Source organism: Hesperophylax consimilis, chromosome 6 (assembly GCF_061612785.1).
Source record: "Hesperophylax consimilis isolate HC1 chromosome 6, BYU_Hcon_1.0, whole genome shotgun sequence".
Classification (NCBI taxonomy): domain Eukaryota; kingdom Metazoa; phylum Arthropoda; class Insecta; order Trichoptera; family Limnephilidae; genus Hesperophylax; species Hesperophylax consimilis.
In genome coordinates this window covers 18930894-18954227 of record NC_142841.1, presented here as the reverse complement: position 1 = coordinate 18954227, position 23334 = coordinate 18930894, and the positions used below count along the sequence as shown (strand labels likewise).

Genomic DNA, 23334 nt, shown 5'->3' with positions numbered 1-23334 from the left:
TTATGTACAATTTTGAAAAACCTCAACGAGCCCAAATTATAACTTGTAAGATTTTAATTTAAAGTGCGAGCTAACTTACTTATTGACGCATCCCAATGCAAGATAAAATAAAATGAATAAAATTCTCCTTCTACTTGTAGATTATACTGACATTACGTGAATTGGCCTCTATCAAGGGTCTTGTATTTTGTAATATGCACCAGCAGAAAGTTATGGACCGAGAGCGGAGTCTGTCCTTCGTTTATTTTCTCTGCAAATGTTGTCTCTTGCCAGCATCTATCTCTCTCTTGGACCAACATCTCACTCGCTTATTTTAAACCCACCGCTTTTGTTACAGGCTTATTCTTAAAATAGAATACCTGATCCCAAAATGCTTTTACTCTATAAATTTTCAACGAAGGTACAAGTTATATGGGTAGCCATTGTTAAAAAAAATCTTAAATCATTTTACTACTCTTTGTTCGGAAGTTTCAATATTTTAGATTTAAATTCACTATAACGACAGTAATCACAATTGGTCTAAATTGCATTCAGAGAAACAATTACCTTCGCCAAACGAATACAATTTCTCGAATGTAGGCAGGCATTTGTGTGAACTTACATGATATTTTAATATTGTTGTATAATTTATATTGAACCCTTAATTGCTGCAAAATATGTATGCTTGTAAACTCAATGGGTGCGTATTTAGTGAACAAATTGAGCGGTGAGGTAATATTAAAGAAATACTAACATATTTACTTCCATAGTATTATATATGTACGGGAGATTTAGTTATGAGCATGAATTGTTTTTCTTCGTGGTTATGTTGGTGGGTACTACAGACTTAAGGGTAGTAATAAATTCCGCAAACCTAAACAAAAATTCCATTTTAAAAGTAGAATATGAGTTCATGTATTAAGTATGTAAATATTGTGGTTTAAATATGATTTTCTTTAGTTAGTTCATGGAAATGAATGTAGCTTCAAAATAAATGCATCAGAAGTCTTAGTATACTCACTTGTACTCCTGTTTAAATTTATAATAGGCGGATGGAGGACATTGATATTACCTTACTCGCAATAAACCTGTCTCATCCACCTTGGCTGAGGTATTCCATGGCGAACAATGAGAAACTTATATTTATTTCTAGATAAAACATCTTTGACGGGCAAGGAAATAGCAGCTAGATGCGCTGGCTCGTTACGCAGTGACATTCATGCATATTATTCCAGACCTTGATTGAGATGTATGAGGTACTTTAGATGATTAGCCGGCACTGAGTTAGAATGGCTGATGTCTGTGAGTAGAGGTAGTTTGGTGGTGGTTTGTGGCTAATGACGACTGGCACTGGCCACCGGCCACTGCAACCGGTGAGGCAGCCAGTTTGAAAGTGGCAAACTGAAAGTATACTGTTATTCCACCAGCAGTTAATCGGACGCGGTTCGGGAAAAAACCGTTGCGAAGAGAGATTCGCAGGTATTGGGGAATAGGTAGGTAGTTACATAAAGCAAAATAAAGCGTTTAGAGTCAGAGTCGCGAGTCTGTGACGTTTCTACAATTCTACGTACAGTTTGCTTGGCGCTGTCATTTGACCGTTAAGACGCGGGGCGGGTTGGAGTGCGGCGAAGGGAGGCGACGCGGTACAAAAAACCCGCGCCCCCCCTCTCCCACACCCCCACGTGACGTCGCCGTCCTCGTTGAGGCTATAAAAGAGCGCGCGTTCAGGCGCCACCAACCAGATTCATGGAGTACGCAGTCGAGGTAGTTTGGCACGAGCACCGGCTTTGCTAGGCACCTGCCGCCCCATACTATAAAATAATCTAGTCAGTTTTACAAAGAGTTCACTCGCGTAAACCGAAGTTTGAATCGTCGAGATTCATAAACGTTCTCCGAAACAAAGTGATAAGTGCAATATATAAATATTGTATACAAAAAGCAATTGTGATAATATATTTATACGTATTTATATATTAAGACAGAAACAGAGTGAAGTAACCCACCGTTCCTATCCGTTAATCGGAACTGTTTAGTGATACGGACAAAGGTGCTAGTTAAGTTAACGAAATCAAACTTTAGAACCCGCCGTACGTTTCTCCGAGCAGAGAAACAGACTGATACAAAGTTCAGACTTTAAGCATTTGTGATTCTCATACAAGAGTAGCATATACGATGGTTGGAAGCAACGGTACTATGATGGCTATTCGCATTGTCCGCAGTAAGCTGCGCAAGAGGGAAGAGCACTCCAACAGCGTGCACCCTGCAGATGTCATCCTGCAGGCACCTCCCCCAGCCCTGGCCCCGGCACATGTGCCCGAGCCCGTGGCCTTCCGTCAGCAGCCCCTGTGGCAGTTCCCGCCGCCCCTGCCGCCTCCCTACGTGTACAACAATGACCAGGTAATACTCTCTACCATACTGTGACCTCTCCAACCATTTTATTAGCTGATGGTCATACACTTTAAAACCGTGTCTTATCCTCTTATACAAGCACCACATTGAAATGCATATGGTCTGATGCACTTTTCAAAGTTCATTTCTGTCACACGTTTTCATGTTTTATAGCATCCTCCACTCTTATCGTATATTTCTTATCGTCAGAACCCATGGCCGTTGTTAAAGTCGAGTTATTAAATCGGTAATATTATGTGGGAACATTTCATTGGTCGCTCATTCTAATTTCATTTGAACTAAGTATTGTTTGGCCGCGAATATTCTTAATTTTTACTTCAAAAACGTGCTAAGAATTTTGAAAAGCCGTTGAAATTGTTTAGAGAATGCTTCACAGTTTCGTATAGAATTGTCGTCTGGACATGGCTTAAATGCAAAGCGAATAGTCGCTTCCTGCCAACACTGAGTTCAAGCAGGCTTTGAAATTTGAAAGTCATTTGAATTACAAAAGAAACATTAATGCTTTAAATGCCAGCTTCCATTTGTATTCAAGGATTTGCAACGCCAGCGAAAATTCATCAGTATTGATGAATAGCTTCACTTCTCTTTCAACAGATTGTTGAGTTCTGGCATTTTCACTTTTACCAGTCTCCATAATTACACCACCTGAAAAAAACAAAACAAAACACTTTCATAAGCAAGCTCTGCATTGGTAGTACAGTTTTCATGAAATAATGTCACGATTTGAGCTGCCAGTTAGGTTACTAGCTGTTCAACTGTTCACGTTCGACACGGATTTCCCAAGCACTTTGGCAGTTGGAAAGTAGGTGGCCTGTTCCAAAATAATTGTTTCCGTTTCGAAATATCGTGGCGAATTGTAATAATTTTGGCAAATTGAATTTGGAATTATATTTCACTCAATTTTATTCGCTTTAAAAATGTCAGTAAAACATTTACATTGTTATTTTGATTGTTACCCAGTACTTTATGTTGTGCAAGAAGCACATGAATGTTTAGAAGGGGAGGATGAATAATTTAGGGCGTTGAACCCTACGGGGCGTGCATTATCCAAGCAAAGCTTGTGGGACTGGGTAGGTGCTAGTACCTACTTCAGAGAGTATGCTTGACCCGTTAGGCCGCCTCTGGCTCAACTGACACAACTGACCCGTTTACTAATTTGCGTGTTCTTCTTGTTGCAGGACACGATGTTACAACCCATTGGCAACGAGAGGGCGAGCTTCAGGAACTTGCGCAAAAACATCGGGGGTCGCTGGAGGCGCCTGGTGAAGAGGAAGCCTGAGCAGGAGGTGTACACGATACCACCGGAACTGAAGCCTCAGCTCAAGCAGATCTATGTTTACTAATCGTGATCTTTCCCTAAGATATTATGGTGCGTGATAGCCATCGACATATCATGCGTGACTACGAAATGTCGTCTTTCTTGTGCCTAGATACTAAGATTTTATAATACTTTCTTTTAGATAGAGTTCTAGCGTGACCGAATGGAATGAAAGAAGCAAGATCAGATACAGTTATTTGTATTTATAATTATGTGTAACGACTCTCATAGACATTCTCTATATCTGCAACATGTGCATAATCATTGGCAGCGAATTGTGATCGATGTATTACTGTGCAGATATTGTTGTTTTCCTATACTGCTCTTAACAGTTAACAGCCATATCAAATTAATAAACCACCGAGAATGAGGTAAACGTTAGGTGTTGTCATGTATCAACCTAGGTTTGATATGAACATGTTCCAATAAGCTAGCCAACAAGGTGGTTTTTAACAATTGACATATTTTTTAGAAATAAAAGTCATTATTAATATTATTATTATTTATTGAGTGATAAAGCAAACTGATTGAATGAGCGATGCAGATTAGCTTAATGTTATTATTTCCTAAGCATCTGTGAACGACCGTATTAGATTTAGTTGGATATTAAAAGTGTGCAAAATTAGACAAAGCGGTCGCGCACATAGCAACGATGGGCCAATAGTTGTAATCTAATTATAATTGAGTATTATTTTCACATTCACGAGTGGCCTTCTCTTATTGTTAAATGAACAAAACATTAGACTAAATGTAGAAACTCTAAAACTCAACAGAATCAGTAATTCATCTAAATTCACACTATTCAGACATTACAGATATGTTGTCTTAGAATAGAATCCGAGTAAGTTATATACCTAACTAAATTAAAATATTATTATTCCACTAAAATATTAGGACCACTTAAAATGTTAAAGTAAATCGGTCGAAGATAAGAGATTCACAAAAAATGTATTATTAATTTTAAAGATGAGTTAGATACACGTTATGTAAATATGTAAAGAAAAACTGTAAAAGGTGATGACAGGTTCCATTTAACTGTAGTCTTGATGCTTTCAAACCTAGCCATTTTTTTCATATGGCTAAAACCTAATAAAATATATTTTTTTATTATTACAATTCTTCTGGCAAGACAACGGAAAAAATAATATTGTTTACACTTGGATAAAATTACTAATTCAGAAGATGGAGAAAGAATCACTAAAGTGAAATCACTAAGTGTCACTAAATAATCTTATTAATAGGTTTTAGTATTTGAAGAAAGAATCAGTTTAGCTCATATTGAGCCGCTTGTCCTTGTGGGAGGAGATGAATATTATTTAGTGTAAAAGTCTGCCATTTTCATATAATGTTGCGACATAATGAAATACGAAAGCTGAGAATGAGGCGTAAATGTGAATCAAAGAATACATTTTATGAAATTGTAACGACAATATCTTTGGCAAATGAAATAATATACAAAAACTTTTACAATGAAACCTAACCTGATTTTTATTTATCAAATTGAACCTATCCTGATTTTTGAACCCTTAATTCAATCGATATATTAGTCGATGCACAATGGGGATTTTACTAGGTTGTGTTATGCTTCTGTGAAACCAAAAATCAGGTTCACTTCGGAGAAATGGACGCCAGAATCTGCAAACAATAATAAAAGTGAGTATGTTCATCCAACTATCCCAAACAAAAACATTGAAGGCGTCAAAACTTTGAAGCAACGACGAAGAAAAAAACAATAATATTGTGACTTCAAGTCGTTAATTCAAATATTATTAGCAAGTAGTCATCTCATACGAAAACCAAAACCAGGAAATGCATAACATTCAGCATCAGCTTACGTCATAGAAACAAGGTAAAAAAAGTAATCATACAAGTCATTATCGTTATCTAAGACCTCCAAGTAATTTAGATTTAGATACCCTTGGTAACGTACTGTTTATGGGTAATTAAAAAAATCAAGCATTCTCTTATAGTGTACCAGGAAACTTATCATTAAAATGTACCAAAAAATAAATAATGCGTTAGTTTAAATGGTCCGTATTGAACAATGCATTAAAAACACACAAATTCAGCCTTTTGAGGAAGCGTATCACCTGATTATCCTTTATTAATAATATTTACAATATTTTGAAATCATAAAATGTGAACTACAAATGAAAAGTTTTCACATTGTTTTAATCATAGGCACTTGATATTATAATGCATATTTTCAAAACGTAGCGCGGGGCGGTTGATTTCATAAATCTTTGGAAATTGCCATCTAACGACCGTTCCGCAAAGTTCTCCTCGATTTATATTCATAAAACAACAATGAATGTAACAATATTTGGTAGGTGGCAGTAATATCGGAGATTATGTGTTGCAAACAGTGACATCTGTTGTATTATTGCGTCAACTTTGGTGTAGGTTTCCCAAAAACTAACACAGCGACATAGTACTTTTACGTTGCGCGCCCAGATGGCAATCTAAATATTTTGTAAACTATTTTGGCAATACGGTTTATAATAATATTTTAATCAATAATGCCTTTCAGTTTTTACATATTATATCAAAGTTAAAGCCATCAACGATAATATGAGAAATTAGTAAGCCATTTTTTGGCCCAGATAACGAAACACAATCGAGCCGAGCCATTTTGATTTATGTCCAGTGATGCAATGCTGCAAAAATTAAAATCGGAAGGTTATCTAATAAGGGTCAATATTGCTGGTGGCTAGAGAACTTCAGAAAGAAAACTTTACCTAGAATATTTTAGCAATGGCAGCATTATCTACGTCATTAACTTGAACTCGTGAAATAGAATTGTATAAGGGAACATAAAATATGTTATTTTTTTTCATAAACATTCTAGAATTGTTTTTTTCAAAATATGTTTTAAAAATAATGTAGGTGAATAAAATAGTGTGTTTTACGAATATTTAACAAAGAAGGTTTATCTAAAATTGAGAATTTAAAAAAATATATAGACGAACATAAAGATTTTTTTTACAAATACCTACATATAACAAACAATTAAAAAAATATGTGTATATTATTCTATAACATCCAGAACAAAATCACGTCCCCTTTGAAGACGCCACACCAAGGAGGAATCTTACCGCCGCTTGTCATACTGTCCGATGTCTGAATCAAAATTTTTATTTCCCTTGATTTTATCCCGAAATTTCCCTAGATTTCATAGAGAGTTTGTATGAGGTATTCTAGATATCTCAGTACTGGAATAATAAACCGCAATATTTTCAAATCCATGGAGAGCGGGGTGGGCGAGTGAATTTCAGAGAAAAATGGTTGCGCACAATACTTTCAAATCCATGGGTGGATGGCCTAGAATTTTACCTCATTTAATCAATATTTCAGAATTTCCTTACATTTTCGCGCTTTTTTCCTTTACCTAAAAAGTTTTTTTCTCCCCTAGATCTAGGGAAATTTTCCTAGACATCACTTCAATGAGTAGATTTCGGCTCGGGGATTGCACACACACGACAGTGCTGGCAAGCCATTGGATCTGGATTTATTGCCCCACATCCGACGAGTTTTGTGCGATGAAATCTGTGATGTTCCAGTAGTAAAATACATCTGACGAAAAAAAGGTATAAAACCAGTGATAAAACATGTGATAAAAATATCGATGAAACATACGATGAAACTGACAAAATCAGTGATAAAAACATTTGATGAAAACAGTGATGAAACATGTGATGAAAATATCGATGAAACATACGATGAAACTGTAAAAATCCAGTGATTAAACATCTGGCAAAATCAGTGATAAACATGCGATGAAATCACCGATGAAATCTTTGATAATAAATCCAGTGATAAAAACAGTGATGAAACATGTGATGAACATATTGATGAAACATGCTATGAATCTAGTGATTAAAGCAGCGATGAAATCTTTGATGAATCCAGTGATTAAACAATTCAAGATGAAAAATGGTATGAAACTAGTGATAAAACGAAACCAGTGGTGAAATCTGTGATGAATCCAGTGATAAATCCAGTGATGATTCCGGCTATGAATCCAATGATGAATCCAATGATCAAACACGTGGAGAAAACAGAGATGAAACATGCGATGAAACTAATGACGAAATATGTCATGTGATGTAAATGTCAATGGCGGCGATTTTCTATTTTTTAATAATTCGTGTTGTAGCGTGAAGACCATACTATCGATTTATATTCAAACTGACTTATTACTAGTGATTTGTTAGTAAACAAGTTTTAGCACGTCGTCCCATGGGTCGGTAAGGGTAAGGAAAGGGTAAGGAATCTATATAAACCGTAAGACCCTGCGCAGAAAAGTGCCACAATGTCTGGGCTATAAAGTGCAGCGAACCTAACTTTTCTGCACAGGGTCTTACAGCACTCGGTTTATGACGATTCCTTACCGAGCTTAATGCGTTAATGTAATTATTCTTCGGCCACTCTCATAGAATTCAAATAATTTTAACAAGTTTGATGAGAGATTAGCAGTCGTTCGATTACCAGTCGTTCGATTAGCAGTCGTTCATGTTTCCAGATACTTTAAAAAGTTTCTGATCATTTACGAACACAAGTACGTTGATGAAAATATTACAAAAATTGTCGTTCACAAAAACACTAATAAGACAGGTCCTATTTGGGAACCTTGCGGTACACCACTGGATGCAAAAAATCACACGATGATACTCCATTAAGTTTAATAGTTTTCTATTTAAAAAATAATAAACCATTGCAACATATTTCCATCAACTCCAACTTTAAACTGTTCTATAAGAATTGCATGTCAAACCTTGTAAATCGAGTCAACTTGAAGTTTATTCCCCATTGAATCAGAAATAAAGTTTTGATAAGGAATATGATTAGCAACGGCCGTTTCACCCAACTTTTTCAACGATCAATCTCAAACTCCGATCAGCCAAGTGATTTCTTTAGTAACGTTCGATTCGCCTGCTTACAAACATCTTTACCGTTGATTATCTAAAATGGCCCCGCCCACTTTCAAAGACAATAAAATTAAATCAAAGTAAAAAGTTTTTTTCCTTTTTTACTTTCAATGTTAAATTAATATTAAAACGAATTAAGTATTGAATTAATTATTAATGAATATGTTTTTTTTTAATACAGCTATACATAAACCGATATTTTATATTTTAAACTAACTTATGTAATTTATTAAAAATAAAGTGCTACCTTGACTTTAATGCCACCGTGTCTTGGCGTCGCAACTATTTTTCACTCTGTTGACATTTTTTATAACTAGTCATTTACTGAGGCAAGTTTAATCCAGTAGTTTGGCTTCCTTAAATTTGTTGATTGCTCAGTCGTCACCTTTTCGTGGGAAATAGCGTAGTTGTGCGTTTGAGCAGTATTGAGCCAAAATTTCGGCTCAACAGTTGATCAGTAGGATTTAAATTTTTATTTGACGGTTATAAGTTCAGGAGATAATATTCTGTCTTAAGGCGTCTTAACCAGCGGACGAGAATTCAAATTTCGTTAAAAGACGGTCTCGCGAACGGACGTTTTTTTAGAACGAGACAGAAATACCGAATTCATTCCACTGCGAGCCGAACACCTGCGCGGCTGACGAAAACTACAGCATGGTTCCGATGAAATAACAATTATTGTTGTTGTATTCTTGGTTGTAGCTTTCTTCCTAATAAGTAGTTACATACATATTTGTAAATTATACGTCGGAGTGCGTAAACATAAATAAATACAAATGCAGTGCGACATGGTAGATATAAAAACTTTTTGCAAATATTTATTTAATTTGATTTTTTTTAAATTTATTTTACATAGCTTTTCCAAAAGTGAGTAAAAATCTTTTGTTTTACATATTTATTTGTTTGTCCGAAAGGTATTACCGGTAAGTTTTATTTCTGATACAGGGTGCGGCAGAGAGGACGGACGGTTTTAAAAAAATCATAAAATAGTCAATTTTTAGTCAAAAACAAATTTATTGATGGAATCAGGTTTGCGAGGAAATAGCATTTGAGACAGTCGAGTGTGGAAAATTACATCAGGCATGTGGTGGCCGAAATCGTTGATGCAGTGCTGGAGGCGTTCTTGGAAGTTCGCGTAGATTCCAACATCGCTATCTCAACTTGGGCGACTTCCACGCGAATTGCGTCCTTCAATTCGTCCAGAGTTCGGGGCTTGTTCTCGTATACTCTAGCCTTGAGGTGTACCCATGTCCCCATTTTCAGGAGTTCAAACTGTTCGCGGAGCTCCTCTTGGTCTTCTGTTGATCAGTTCACCACGCCTGCGAAGTGATTTAACCCAACGAAGGATGGTGTTTCGAGAGGGAACAGCTCTATTCCTATGAATGTTGAAGTGGCGACAAAATTCACGCTATACGACGGTGACTGACTCATTATTTCGGACGAAACAATTATAGGCGAAAACGCGGCGCTCCACCGTCCACGGCTCCATGACGACAACTGGTAAAAAAATGCTAGGAACTAACGAGTCAAGCGGCACCCCCCCCCCACCTCTCTCGTAGACGGAGTGGGAGAGTACTACCCATCTCAAAAACGTCCGTCCTCTCTGCTGTACTTATCTTTAAAGTATTACTTGATTTGATACATATGACATTGAAAAGAGGGTTTATTCCTTTCAACTGAAGTAGTATATATATTAAAACTAGGTTTTATTTTCAACTATTTTCTACGGTACCTTCCTACATATGTAGTTATGCGATTACATAATATTGTGTCGCTTTCATGTATTTGTTTTCATGGTTAACGGAGCGATCTGACTCGTCTAATTTTCGAAATGTTATTAAATTCACGAGGTGAATTTCGATTGAAAAATCATAGGTTAGTATGTCAAAAATAACCTCGTATTTTTTCCTAAGACAAGAAGCTCAATTCACAATACGACATTATGAAACTGACAAAAAGTAACACAAAAAATATTAAATATGTTGAATTATACCAATGTAATAGTGAATTGGACAATAAAATAGAAATTATGAACAATAAATGATTTGAATCGCACATCACGAATCAAAATTCATTTGGTTCTTGGCACTTTTTGACCAGCAATCACAAACAGTTTCACGTACTTTATAATAATAATAATAATAATAATTGGATAATTTGTATAGCGCCGTTTTTGTGAAAAATCACCTCAAGGGCGCTGTACAATTTATTTCCTAGGATCTACATTTGTTATTTAGACCAACTGTGCCAGCACGAGGTTCGTCATCCGTTCAGGCATGTGTCTGCCGCCAATATAGCGCTGACATGTGTCTGCTGCCAATAAAGAGCGCTGACACAACATCCTCACATAGACAACAAACCTTGGCAGCACCGCTGTGACGCTCGACGAAGACAGAAGATGGAGACTCTGCTGCAAGAGTCCTAGGTAGCGAAGGAACTGTACCAGCTGCTGCAGGGAGAGAGACTACCCCGTCCACCAACTGTGCCAGCACGAGGCTCGTCATCCGTTCAGGCATGTGTCCGCCGCTAATATAGCGCTGACATGTGTCTGCTGCCAATAAAGAGCGCCGACACAATATCCTCACATAGATAACAGACCTTGGCAGCACCGCTGTGCAAAATCACCTCATCCTAGTTTACCTTAGTCTCTCCAGTCACCTCCCAGCCTTTCATGCCACCTAGTGCATCCTCTCGACCCTTTCAGACTCCTTCCTGGCTCCAATACATTCTTTCTATTGTCGTGATCCGACGATTTCACACCTCTGTCTCAGACCCTTAGGGCTCGCTTATCGCAGGCTATCATAAGCAAAATCTTGAACCAAAGTCAAAGTGAAGTTTATGAGTGTCATCTGTAACAAAATACATAAACAAAAACAGAAAATAAAAACAAAGACAAAAACTTTAAACAAAATATGGCTTATCTGTCCTCCATGCAGACATCCTCGGTTGAAAAGGTCCCGTAAATCCCAACACCACTTGACACTTGAGTCAGGTATAAAATCTTCGACTGCATTGAGAAATCTTTGTTCTAGCTTCACTTTAAAAATTTAATCGGTTTAAAATGCTATAATAATTGCAAATTCCGGCTAAACGGTAGAAGTTACGCGCATTTCGTGAAATAAGAAGGTAAGCACTATATAAAACACGGATGCTGAATAATTTTCAGCGATCTCTTAACAAGGGAAACCTTCTGAAAGGATTAAACAAACCGGAGCGGTTAAAACACGTCCGCAACAAAAGAACGAACAGCATAAGTTTTAACATTTATACATGAAACATCGATGACAGACATAAACTCTTGATAGTCCATAGTTGATTCTTTTCCCTGGAAATTAAACAACACAAAATTATCGCCAAATGTTATAAAAAATATGTGCTTATTCTGACTGATTCTTTCGAATGACCCTGTAGCATATAAGTACGTACAATGTATACGGATAATTAAATATCACTAACCTTTGTTTTTTTTTTTAATATATCTTCCACGTACGTTTTTGATTTCGTAATTTGTGTTTTCTAATAAAACTTTTGTTCCAAGGATATTCTCCTCCCCATTTTTAAGCGAGGAATTTTTATAAAATGTTATTAACTAGACCGACGTGGACTACACGTCCGTTTGCCGCCCGGTCGCGGCGGAGAATGACAAAATTATGTCTTCTGCCGAGTTAATAAAAATTCACAAACGCGAATCGAAATTAATTACTATTATATACTTTAAGAATATATTTTTTGGTCATAAATTATTTCTAATGTTTCAATAATGTCTTGGTAAATTATTTTTGTAAAAAAATTGAACTATATTAGTTCGTAAGACCATAAATAAATAGTAAAATTGAGGGATTTTCGTCACAAAACGCGTGTTCGGATTAATTTATTAGTAATTTTATTTGAAATAAAAACAAAATTCTTATACATACTTATGATAGATAATTTATTGATTGTTTATGCTATATTATTATATGATTTGAAATATTTGTTGTATAATACAAATTCACATTTGAAAATACAACAAATCTGCGCAACGTCCAACGGTAACACTTTATTATGATATGAAAATAATATAATTTTTCAAAATTTAACATCTTACTTTACTAGGTAACATAACGATCTTTCAAAATCAATTTGTGTTTTTTTCTATAAAAGTGTCCATGCGTCTAAAACTGGCCTCAAAAATGCCAAATTTCAGGTCAAGTCTACCCATTTCGCCATAAATTGCACCAATTATTTCATGGAGAATCAACTTCTCAAAAAGTTTTAGAATTCTTGATAACATATACATCGGTATTTAATTAATTGCTTTGTTTTTATACCCCTTTTCGAAGATCGTTGATCTATGTTTCCATGGATCAGGGAATATACCTCCCGATAAAGAATTACTGAATAGAGTGTTGAGAGGAAGGAAGAACGGCGACACACTGCTGTAAGAGTAATGTTGGGATATTATCAGATTCAGGAAAGGACCAGTTTAAGTTCTTGAAGAAGTCTGCAAAAAGATTTACAATAATTTTGGTACCATCGGCAATTCTGTCTTCATATAATAGAATCAGTACTAATTATTATTTTTCTGAGTCTCCAGAAACGTTTTATATTGTTAAAATTATTATCTGTCTGCTTAATTACAGTCTTCGTAACATGTAATTCAAAAGAATCACATGTACGAAAATATAGATTTTGATTTAAAAATGCAGAAACACCCTTAAATTACTTTGTTCTGTAAAAAGTCCAAGTCTGCTATTTATCTAGTTTCACCGCTATTGATAGATATGTTTCTTTAGAAATGTAATGAGCTTAATATATTTTAAAGTAAAATATTATGCTGATTGCAGAAAAAGTATTAGTAAATTGCAGTTGTTTGATTCTTGACAAATATTAAAATAATATAATATTACATATTAAAAAATATAAAACTAAGCTGGGGTATGACTCACCTTTACCAAGAATGTGCCGTTATTTTAACGAGACATATAAAAGTCATCCCATTGATTTGTCAATGTCATCACTGGCCACCTTCAAATCAAACGTAAACAAGACTTAAAGCTACCTATCGTGTTTATCTATAAAGTAATTACTATTGCTGTTATGAAATGTATATGTAAGTGTATGTATTTGTGTATACATGTATGCATGTAGGTGCATACATGTACATTATTCTTTACTTATAGTTTTGTGTTCATCAATGTTGTGTTTGTCTGTAATTAGTGATAGTATCAACCAAGTTTAAATTGTGTAATTGAATTTCGAGAGCTTTGATATGAATCACTGTTGACAAACCTAAGAAAAAAAAAAAAAAAATAATATTTTTAAAATTCGTCTAATAATCTTCAAACACAGTTTTCTCAAAACATGAGAAATTCAAATACGATTGTCTTGCAGTACTTAGGCGACATGTCTTTGATAATTATTTGCAATCATTCCTAACTCTAGAGAATTCCATATACAACCTAGATTATACTATTCTCTATGTATTATATTATGGGAACCTTTTTTTACAAATTTGTTAGGACTAGAGTAAATTCACGTGAAAGTCAATTTCAGGACAAATTAGATTGACATGTTATGTACTCGGATCTCAATGGACATTTTTCGAATAGAAAATGTCCAGGACCCAACTAGACCTTAATAAGATTATTATCTTTTGACGGAAAACGAATAACTTTATAAATTAGGGTGTTTTGCTGCTTAGTAATTATCTTAATGATCCACGAATACACTCAACAGATGTGCCTTATTTATAATTTTGTGCTATGCCCATATGCGTTTGGTGACAGATAAATACATAATAAACAAGATACTCTGTAGTTAAGTTTTAGTTAATTCCTAATCTCAACATTGCGGATTTTAGTTTCGATTGGGTGAGAAATTTAATAACTAAACTTGACTAATGTCACGTAAATATAAGCGCATTGAATGATTAGCTAGTTCATTAATACTGCTGCAGAAATAAATAACATTCAAACAGATAAATATCGCGGAAGCACGAAAGCCCAAGATTTTGATATTATGTTATCGGTTGTTTTTGAGATACAAAATTCCTACAGGTAGTTGTCAATTTTTTTCTTTGGAATCGGAGAGTGAAAGAAAAAATCCATTGAATTATTTATAGCTTAATGTATGTTAGTCCAACTAATAACATTTATAATTCCCAAAACAACTGAAATTCAATAAAATCTTTTCGTATACGTGGAAACGAGTAAATATTATTCGTATTTATTTTTATAAACAAACGTTTATTAACATGTATCCATATTTTATGAAAAGCACGTGCATCTTTTCCAGAAAAACATAACTGCTTTTCCCAATTAAAAAAAAATGTATAAAAATAAGCGACAACGATATATCTGCAGCATTATAGTAAATGAAAGATATTTTTTTTAGAATTTCAAAGCATTTTTCACAACAGCCCAAAAACGAAAAAAAATAAACGAAAATTCGTCGACGCCTTCTAACTCGTGTGTTGTCGTTAAAGAAGAATCTGGAAAAAGTAAAACAACCATTAAGCTCCTTATATTTATAAGAAAGGGCATTATTTTTAAATATGAAGTCTGTTGGCCAAATGAAAATGTTTGGAACTTTATGTGAAGTGTCTTTGTTTTGTTGGTAGGGTTCGGTGTGTTAATGTTTTCTCTTAAAATGCTGCGCTTTGAATTGAAAAAGCACCTCTGGATGAAGGATCTGCGAGCACTTGTAGTCTGCAGCTGAAACTGACGAAATATCCAAAGGTTTTAGAAGTTTCCTGGCTGCCATTGGTCTCCGACTTTCATCGCCCTAAATGAAAGGTGGTTCAGTGGGAGAAAGGCGGAATGGGCAAACACGACGCCGTATTTGTATGCAAGTTTTTATGTCTCACAAAAAGTCCGCCATGACTTCTGTTTCTCCGAACTTTGGAGAAAATATTTGTGTTGAATGAATAAATAAAACAAACGATTTATATTCATCAACCATTAATATGGGCTTGAAGAATATGTTGGTAATAACGATATTATATTCTACTAACTAACATTTTTCAAAACTTTTGTGAATAGATACGCTTCGTTGGAGAAAATTTCAGAATCATTTGGAAACAGTGAAATCAATAACTTTTTTTAATGTAATTTTGTTTCAAATATGTTATTGGTTTGTCAATTCGTTTGGCAAGGGTCAAATAAAATACTGCCTCTGTATCGTAAGGGTAGGGGTCTATGAATTCGACTTTGAATGGAACGATCGTCCGTTTGATTTACAGTTTACGTGCAGCTTTCACATTGATATATTTAATTTCAAGTGGACTGTCTCAACGATTTGAATAAAAAATAGTATTACCACCAATTCAAATCAATACCTCATTTATACACCATTAGACGCACCAATTTTTCAACAGCCTACGTTACCTTAGACACTACCTTACTAGACCTTAGAAAAAAAATTAAATTAAATCTTGTGTTGAAAACCTCCACCGAATAAATATGTTAATAAAGATGAAGCGAGACCTTCGGTTGGTCCCTTTTCAGCTAAGAATACTGGTGCATCAAGCTCAACGTGTACCAACTGTATACTAGCGGGTATACAAGTCACTTTGTAGTGTACGGGTAAATGTACGGAGATTATACAAGTACCTACTCGGTTTAAGCATGTATGTATTATTTTCGCAGACGCAGACGGCCGACGTCGATTTTTCATGCTTTTCGAGACAAAGCTGAAAGCTGAAAAAAATAAATGTGGGGGTGGGAGTTTTCACGTGTGGCGAAATAAAAGCAAACATTATTCAGAATTTAGCATAATATTATGAATGTCTGCAAATGTATTCGGTATTAGCGTGATAAAATGAAGGGTAGTTTATGAGGAATGACATTATATTTTCCCGTAAGATGTCTGAAGAGTACCCATTAGAATGTTGATAACATTTTTTGGTTAATATTACTGTTATGGTTATTGATGATCTTTGCAACAATTTTTATTAGCTTTTTCAAAACAATCAATATCCCACTAGTTCTGGCAGATTTAATATAATATTATGGAATAACAACATTTTCGTGAATATATATGTATATATGTCAATAGGGTAAAACTCTACAAAGGCCTATATAAATTTAATTCTTTTTCGCAGTCATTTACGCAATACTTTTTCAAACAAGTAAATCTTATTTGCGATAGTTCCAAGCTGCAAGCAATATAATTTTCATTTGGTCGTATATAATGGATTTATGAAACAATGAAGATTTTAAGGTCTAAGTATGGTGCATAAAGCTGAAAAAATTTACTGCGAATTTACTTTTCTTATTTATAAATATATTAAATTATGCTTATTTATATTTCTGAAATCGTCTAATCTTATGTGAATGACTTTGTGTCGCCACATTCTCAAAATTGAAAATTGCATATTTTTATTAACTTCTCAAGATACCCTGCAAATCTTATTGAAGACTTATTACTATACCAGATTATTAAAAAAAATACAAAGCTTTTTTGAATACATCATTTCCTTAGCTTTAACTTGCATCTTGTACCATGAAAATGTGTTTTTATTACGTCCCGGAGCTGCATTACTGCACGGAGAAGTCGACTCTTATGAAATGTTAAAACAAATGTCTGTAAGTACTGAAGGCATTCGTCAGGTAGTGTTTGTTGCACTTTACTGATTGCTACGGCGACACCCGGCGTCATTATTTGGGGCACATGATGGGACGTCGCGACGCCGGCACTGGGCTGGCTGGGGTGGCCTGCCTATAGAATACTACCCCCAAAACACACTCAAGAAGGGGTGAACTAAATCAATGAACCAGAGGAAATTTAAAAAAAAATCTACTAATGGTCGCTTTTCGTCCTCCCAATGGTTATTTGATCTGGAATTTATTGATGAACTACCAAAAACTAATTGATAATATTGGTTCTTGATTGATTTTTGAATGTGAATGATATTTTTTGGTGAATCGCCTTGAGTAGAGAATTTGATTTTTTCTTCTCTTTTTAACTATTTACCTTGATAAAACTTGTGTTAAGCGAAACCAATCGGTCATCATAAATTAAGTAAATTCATAACTATATTCAAAGTTAATTTTTGTTTTATTTCATTTATAATTTTTAGCCGGGATGTTGCAAATTTGATTCTTTTTTTAACTAATGATATCTTTGAGAACATTTATATAAAATGTATGAGAGAAATAATTTATGTCACTATTGCGACCATTCAGTGTTTTGTGAATTTTTCAGTCTTGAGATTTATTTCGCCAAAGAGTATTTTTAATAATAACGTTTACCTACGTAACATTATTTGAAAAAAAAAACATAATTTGACTACATTTGAAAATATCGAAAATAAAATTAATTGTAGGAAAATCGTCTTTATGAACATTTTGTTGAATTGTTTTCTGAGAAATCTTTGCAGAAAACTTCAAAGGGATATTCGTGTCGCTACAATAGTGATTTTTTGGGACAGGAAAAAAAATAGATTTTTTGGTTTTATTTGTTTAAAAATCTTAGTTTTTCTATATTTCTTTTTATTATTAAGATTCATATATTTTCATAGAGCCTATATTCGAATTTATTTCTGGGGTCCTATGCCGGGTTACGCTTCCTCCTTCTTAACCAACATTTTGTACGGCGTTACAGTGTCTATCGTCAGGGCACGTGTGTATATTGGGTAGTTAAAAATATGTAGAAGCGCTTCCGTGATGCACACTCCAATCTTTTTAGGGGCGGTATTTCAATATAATTAGTGAAAAAATAATATGGTTTCTGGCGTTTAGTTTTGGTGTAGCCATCAAGTACCGGATGTCAAAAATTACGAAGCTTAGCCCTTAGATTTTAATTGCCTTCGTAATTAGGCGTGCTCGGTGCGTGGTACTTTAATTGGGTGCTTGGCAATTTCCGATATGTAAGGATGGTCAATTTAAAAAAAAAATCACGATGAGAATTTGGCCGTTTTGGCCGTGATCTGAATTTCTAATCGTATAAAAAAAGAGATTAAATATATTGAATACTATGCAATACTGAACCAACTCTAGAAGAACCCTTAATAATTATAAGATTGCTTTTCCTCAGCGACTTTTGTGCCTTCAAGTCAGGACGAAAGTTATGGAAATTATTATTAGTTATTGTTGAAGTGTGTACCCACGACATTTGCTCTGAAGAAAAACTATCAAATTTGCATTTAAAACCGGCAAGTAGAATATAAATTATATCGGACTTGATTTCTTGGGTTATATTAAGGACGGGTTGTTTCGGAGTATTTGAACAATTCATCAAATTTCTACGTTCATTTCTGGGATCTGTGAAAGTCCAATTCAAGTTCTGTTATTATATCATTATAGGCTAGTTGCTTGACAAAACTGAAATAAAAACAGAACTTGAAAAAATCTTTCACAGAACTTGAAAATGAACGTTGAAATTTGATGAATTGTTCAAATACTCCGAAACAACCCGTCCTTAGTGTATCAACCTAATTATAATTAATTAATTACAATAATAAGTGACATATTTTGAATAAGTGACAGTTGTAAACTGTAAACAATAGTAATCGGTATCGGTAAATCAAAACCCAGTCCTGATGGAATAACAATACAATTAATAATTCAATCATTACCAATCATTGAGAATTACTTACTTAATTTTATAAATGAATCTATCACCTTAGGAAAGTTCCCTCAATCATGGAAAATATCAAGAGTCATCCCAATACCGAAAATAAAAAATACAAAAAAATGTGAAGAATATAGACCAGTGAACACGCTCCCTAAGTATGAACAAATACTTGAACATATAATAAAAAAACAACTTGTTGATTTTATAGAAAAATGGAATATATTATGTGAAGAACAGTGTGGATTTAGAAATAACCAATCTTGTGAAATGGCTCTCAATCTAGTTCTGGAGGACTGGAAACAAGACTCAGATAAAAATAAATATGTGATCGCGGTTTTCCTGGACTTTCAGAGAGCTTTTGAAACGATAGATAGAGATATAATTATTAAAAAACTATCTAAAAATGGAATAAAAGGAAAAGCGTTGAAATGGTTCAAGGATTATTTAAGTAATAGATATCAAACCACAAAAGTGGGTGAGATAATATCCGAACCAGTAAAGATTACATTGGGAGTACCACAAGGGTCGGTTCTCGGACCTATTCTTTTTATAATGTACATTAATGATATGGTAAAAGTATTGAAACATTGTAAAATAAGATTATTTGCAGACGACGCACTGATTTATATAACAGGAGAAGATTATGAACTCATAATGAACCATCTAAATGAAGACCTACATAATATATCAATATGGCTGAAGAAAAATAAACTTAAATTGAATGTAAACAAAACAAAATTCATGAACATTGGAAAACGAGTAACGCAAACAAAAAAAGACATATTGATAGACGGTGAAGTATTGAAAGAAGTATTTGAAATGAAATATTTGGGGGTAATAATTGATTCCAAATTAACTTTTGCTCAAAATACAAAACAAATTATTAAAAAGATTGCCAAAAAAATCTCACTGTTGGGAAGAATAAGAAGATTCCTTAACACAGTTTCCAGTAAAAATGTGTACAACGCAATTATTGTACCACACATAAATTACTGTAGCAGCATTCTATTCTTATCCAACGACGGTTTAATGAAACAAATGACAATTCTACAAAATAGAGCAATGAGAATCATATTGAAGAAAAATAGATACACAAAAATTAAGAACATGTTGAAGGAGTTAAATATCTTGTCATTTAAACAAATTATTTACTTTAATACCATATTTTTAATCTACAAGATAATCAATGGCCATACGTCTAGTGAATTCCTAAGAAAAATTGATAAACTGCAGAATAAACACACACATGAGACAAGGAAAAGAAATGAATTGAGACTCCCCTTCAGGAAAAAAACACAGAGTCAAAAGTCATTGATGTACGGAGCGTTGAAGATATTTGGAGAGCTACCAGAAGAAATAAAATCAGAAGAAAACATAAAAACATTTAAAATTAAATTAAGAAAATATGTGATTGATTCACTTTAAATATGTTACCATAATTATATGTATATGTATATAAGGATTGTATTAGGACATAGATAACTATGTACCTACTTAAAATACCACAATAAACAATAAACAATAAACAATCCAGTGACACTTCGGTTCTAACTGCCTTGTGCACACTTACATAGTTTTATTATAGTTTATAAGTGTTTCACGTACTAAATAACTACCTTCTGAAGTTTTACATAGCGTTAATATATATAGTTTATAAGTGATTTCACCACTTATAGTGAAAAATTGAAAAAAGTTTTACGTCCCTAATGTCAGTTCTTGAAAAATACATACTATAATAGTGCCAAATATCATCATATTTTGCCCGAAAACATAACAAATTGTGTACAAAATTCGTGATTATTAACACTTATACCATCTGGTAAAGGATCTCAGGAAAAAATAAACATTAAAACACTATAAAGCATTTATTTTTGTAAAGTTCACCGACCCAAAAAAAAACTAACCATAAACAATAAATCGCTTTCCTAAATCCAAAGAAAAAAATCACAGATACCAAAAACGGTTTAGACTGGTGACTACTCAAGGTCATCTAAACTTAACCATAGAATATCGGTAAATCTGAGTAAACCATAGACAAAATCTAAACAACTTCAAACAACAAACTTTCAGTCTACGAATATTCTTTGAAGTGCTTGACGGTATTTACTGTCACGGGAATAACAATTCATCATGTGCTCCTCTGAGTCTGAGGATGATTCAGCTAAAATATCACTCGTACTACAATCTCAACAAATTATAGCACAGCGACAGGAACTAGAGCATTTTCGAGCCGAGTTAGCGTGCACGAAAATGGATAACTCACTGCCTCGCGTAACTCACATACGATCGGAATGTCCTTTTAGGAGCCTCCATGGTGAGCGCCTGTCCAAATGAGCAAACCAATTAAGTGTCAACAATACGCAGGAGATGGAAAACCATTCAAGTGTCAGGTCTGCACCGAGTCCCACAAACAAAACTGAAGTTATTTTAAACCCCATCAATATTGGGATTGACACTGAAATGGAGACAAACCATTCTAATGTTATGAATGTTATGGATCCTATACTGCTTCAGATAGACAACGTCAAGCAAATAATTAATGAGGGAAAAACAAAATTAACAAAGAGGATCGATCTGCCATCAACAGTTCTCTAGAAAACATAAGGAAAATGGTGATAATAGATGCGATGGATAATACTGCGGCGAGCGCTAGAGCTTAAACTTTCTCAGATGTCCAAAAGGGAATTGTAGGAAAATTGGACAAGCTCATAGAAAAAACAGCCAATCTGCCAAACATTCCCACATTTGAGCAAAATCCTAATAGAAATACTTATGCAGGAGCAACTGCTGGTGCACCTGTATTTAAATCAGTAGTTTCTGCTTCAAAATCGATATCAATGAATGGTTATGAGAGAGAACTCCCTTCTTCAAGACCAAACATTCTATTTTCCCCGAATACACCAGAAGGGAAGACATCTGAGGAACTCCAGAGGAACCCAACCTCAATTCTAAACCCAAAAGCAGATGGATTTCAAGTGGTAAGGACCCGAAAGATAAAGGGCGCAGGAATTGCAATTCAAACAAACAATTCCGTAGGGGTGGAAAATATCGAAAAAGTGAAAGAAAAATTGAACGCCGAAAGGATCAAAATGATAAACCCAATGGGAAAACTCCCTAAAATAGTATTATATGATGTACCGAAAGGCGAACCCACGAGTGATTCTACACTATTTGAGGAAATATTCGACAATAATATAAATGGGAAATGCGACCTATCCAAAGAAAATCACATACATACGATGAGGAGAGTATCCCAAATTCGGCAAAAAAGACTTCGGCTCGATGAATATGATAATTACGTGTCATCCAGAAGCCAGAAAGGTAAAAAAAAATTATTAGGTAATAATTAAGGTATTAATAGATAGCGGCTTATGCTTCCTTGGGTGGAATGCCTGCCGCGCCCGCGATTACATAGGAGCCACACGATGTTTCAAGTGCCACCAGTACGGCCACACCAGAAAATTCTGCACGCAGAAATTTCAAACTTGTCGCCACTGCGCTCTAACCGGACATGATTTTATGGATTGCCCCAAGAAAACACAAGCTGCCATATGCGCGACTTGCATTCGATTCAAGAAACCAGCAAACTATGCCACGGGAGATAGAGTCTGCCCTGCACAAAAAGCCGCAATTGATATGCAAGTTAGCATGACTGATTATGGCTTGTAATAACTTCCACAATGTCTCCACATAATAATAAAAAAAACGTAGGCTGACTGTTGGCTTTTTAAATGCACAGTCACTTGGTATAGGGCTTGATGATTTATGCATCTATATTAGAAAACATGAAATTGATGTATTAGCCTTAAACGAAACTTGGATTGATGCGAGCAGAGGTACTACAGATAGAGCAATTCCAGGCTATACCTTATATTTTTCACCTCGCCCCAAACGAGGTGGTATTGTAGGCTTCTACGTACGTCGTGAACTGTCTAGCACTATACTGCCACACGAAAACAAATACTGAGAACAAATGTGGCTTAAAATTAAGGCCCCGAATATTAATATTTGTTTAGGTATAGCGTAAAGAACTAGTAAAAACAGCGTAAATGATACAATAGATTGTATAAGTGATAACATATCTGACATCATATTTCAGTGCGAAACGGTTTATTCGCTTGGTGATTTAAATATAAATATAAA

The 23334-nt window shown here is 34.6% G+C and overlaps 1 protein-coding gene across 3 annotated transcripts in view; it reads left to right on the top strand.

Annotated features, from left to right (window-relative positions):
* Positions 1-5181, top strand: part of LOC149423015 (uncharacterized) — a 380033-nt gene extending 374852 nt beyond the window's left edge. For all 3 annotated transcript variants that reach the window (XM_089632432.1, XM_089632431.1, XM_089632429.1), the window contains exons 6-7: positions 2199-2376; positions 3567-5181. In XM_089632432.1, the coding sequence (XP_089488558.1) occupies positions 2199-2376; positions 3567-3731 (343 nt within the window). In that variant the 3' untranslated portion in view covers positions 3732-5181. The remainder of the gene's footprint in view (positions 1-2198; positions 2377-3566) is intronic.
* The last annotated feature ends 18153 nt before the right edge of the window (positions 5182-23334 follow it).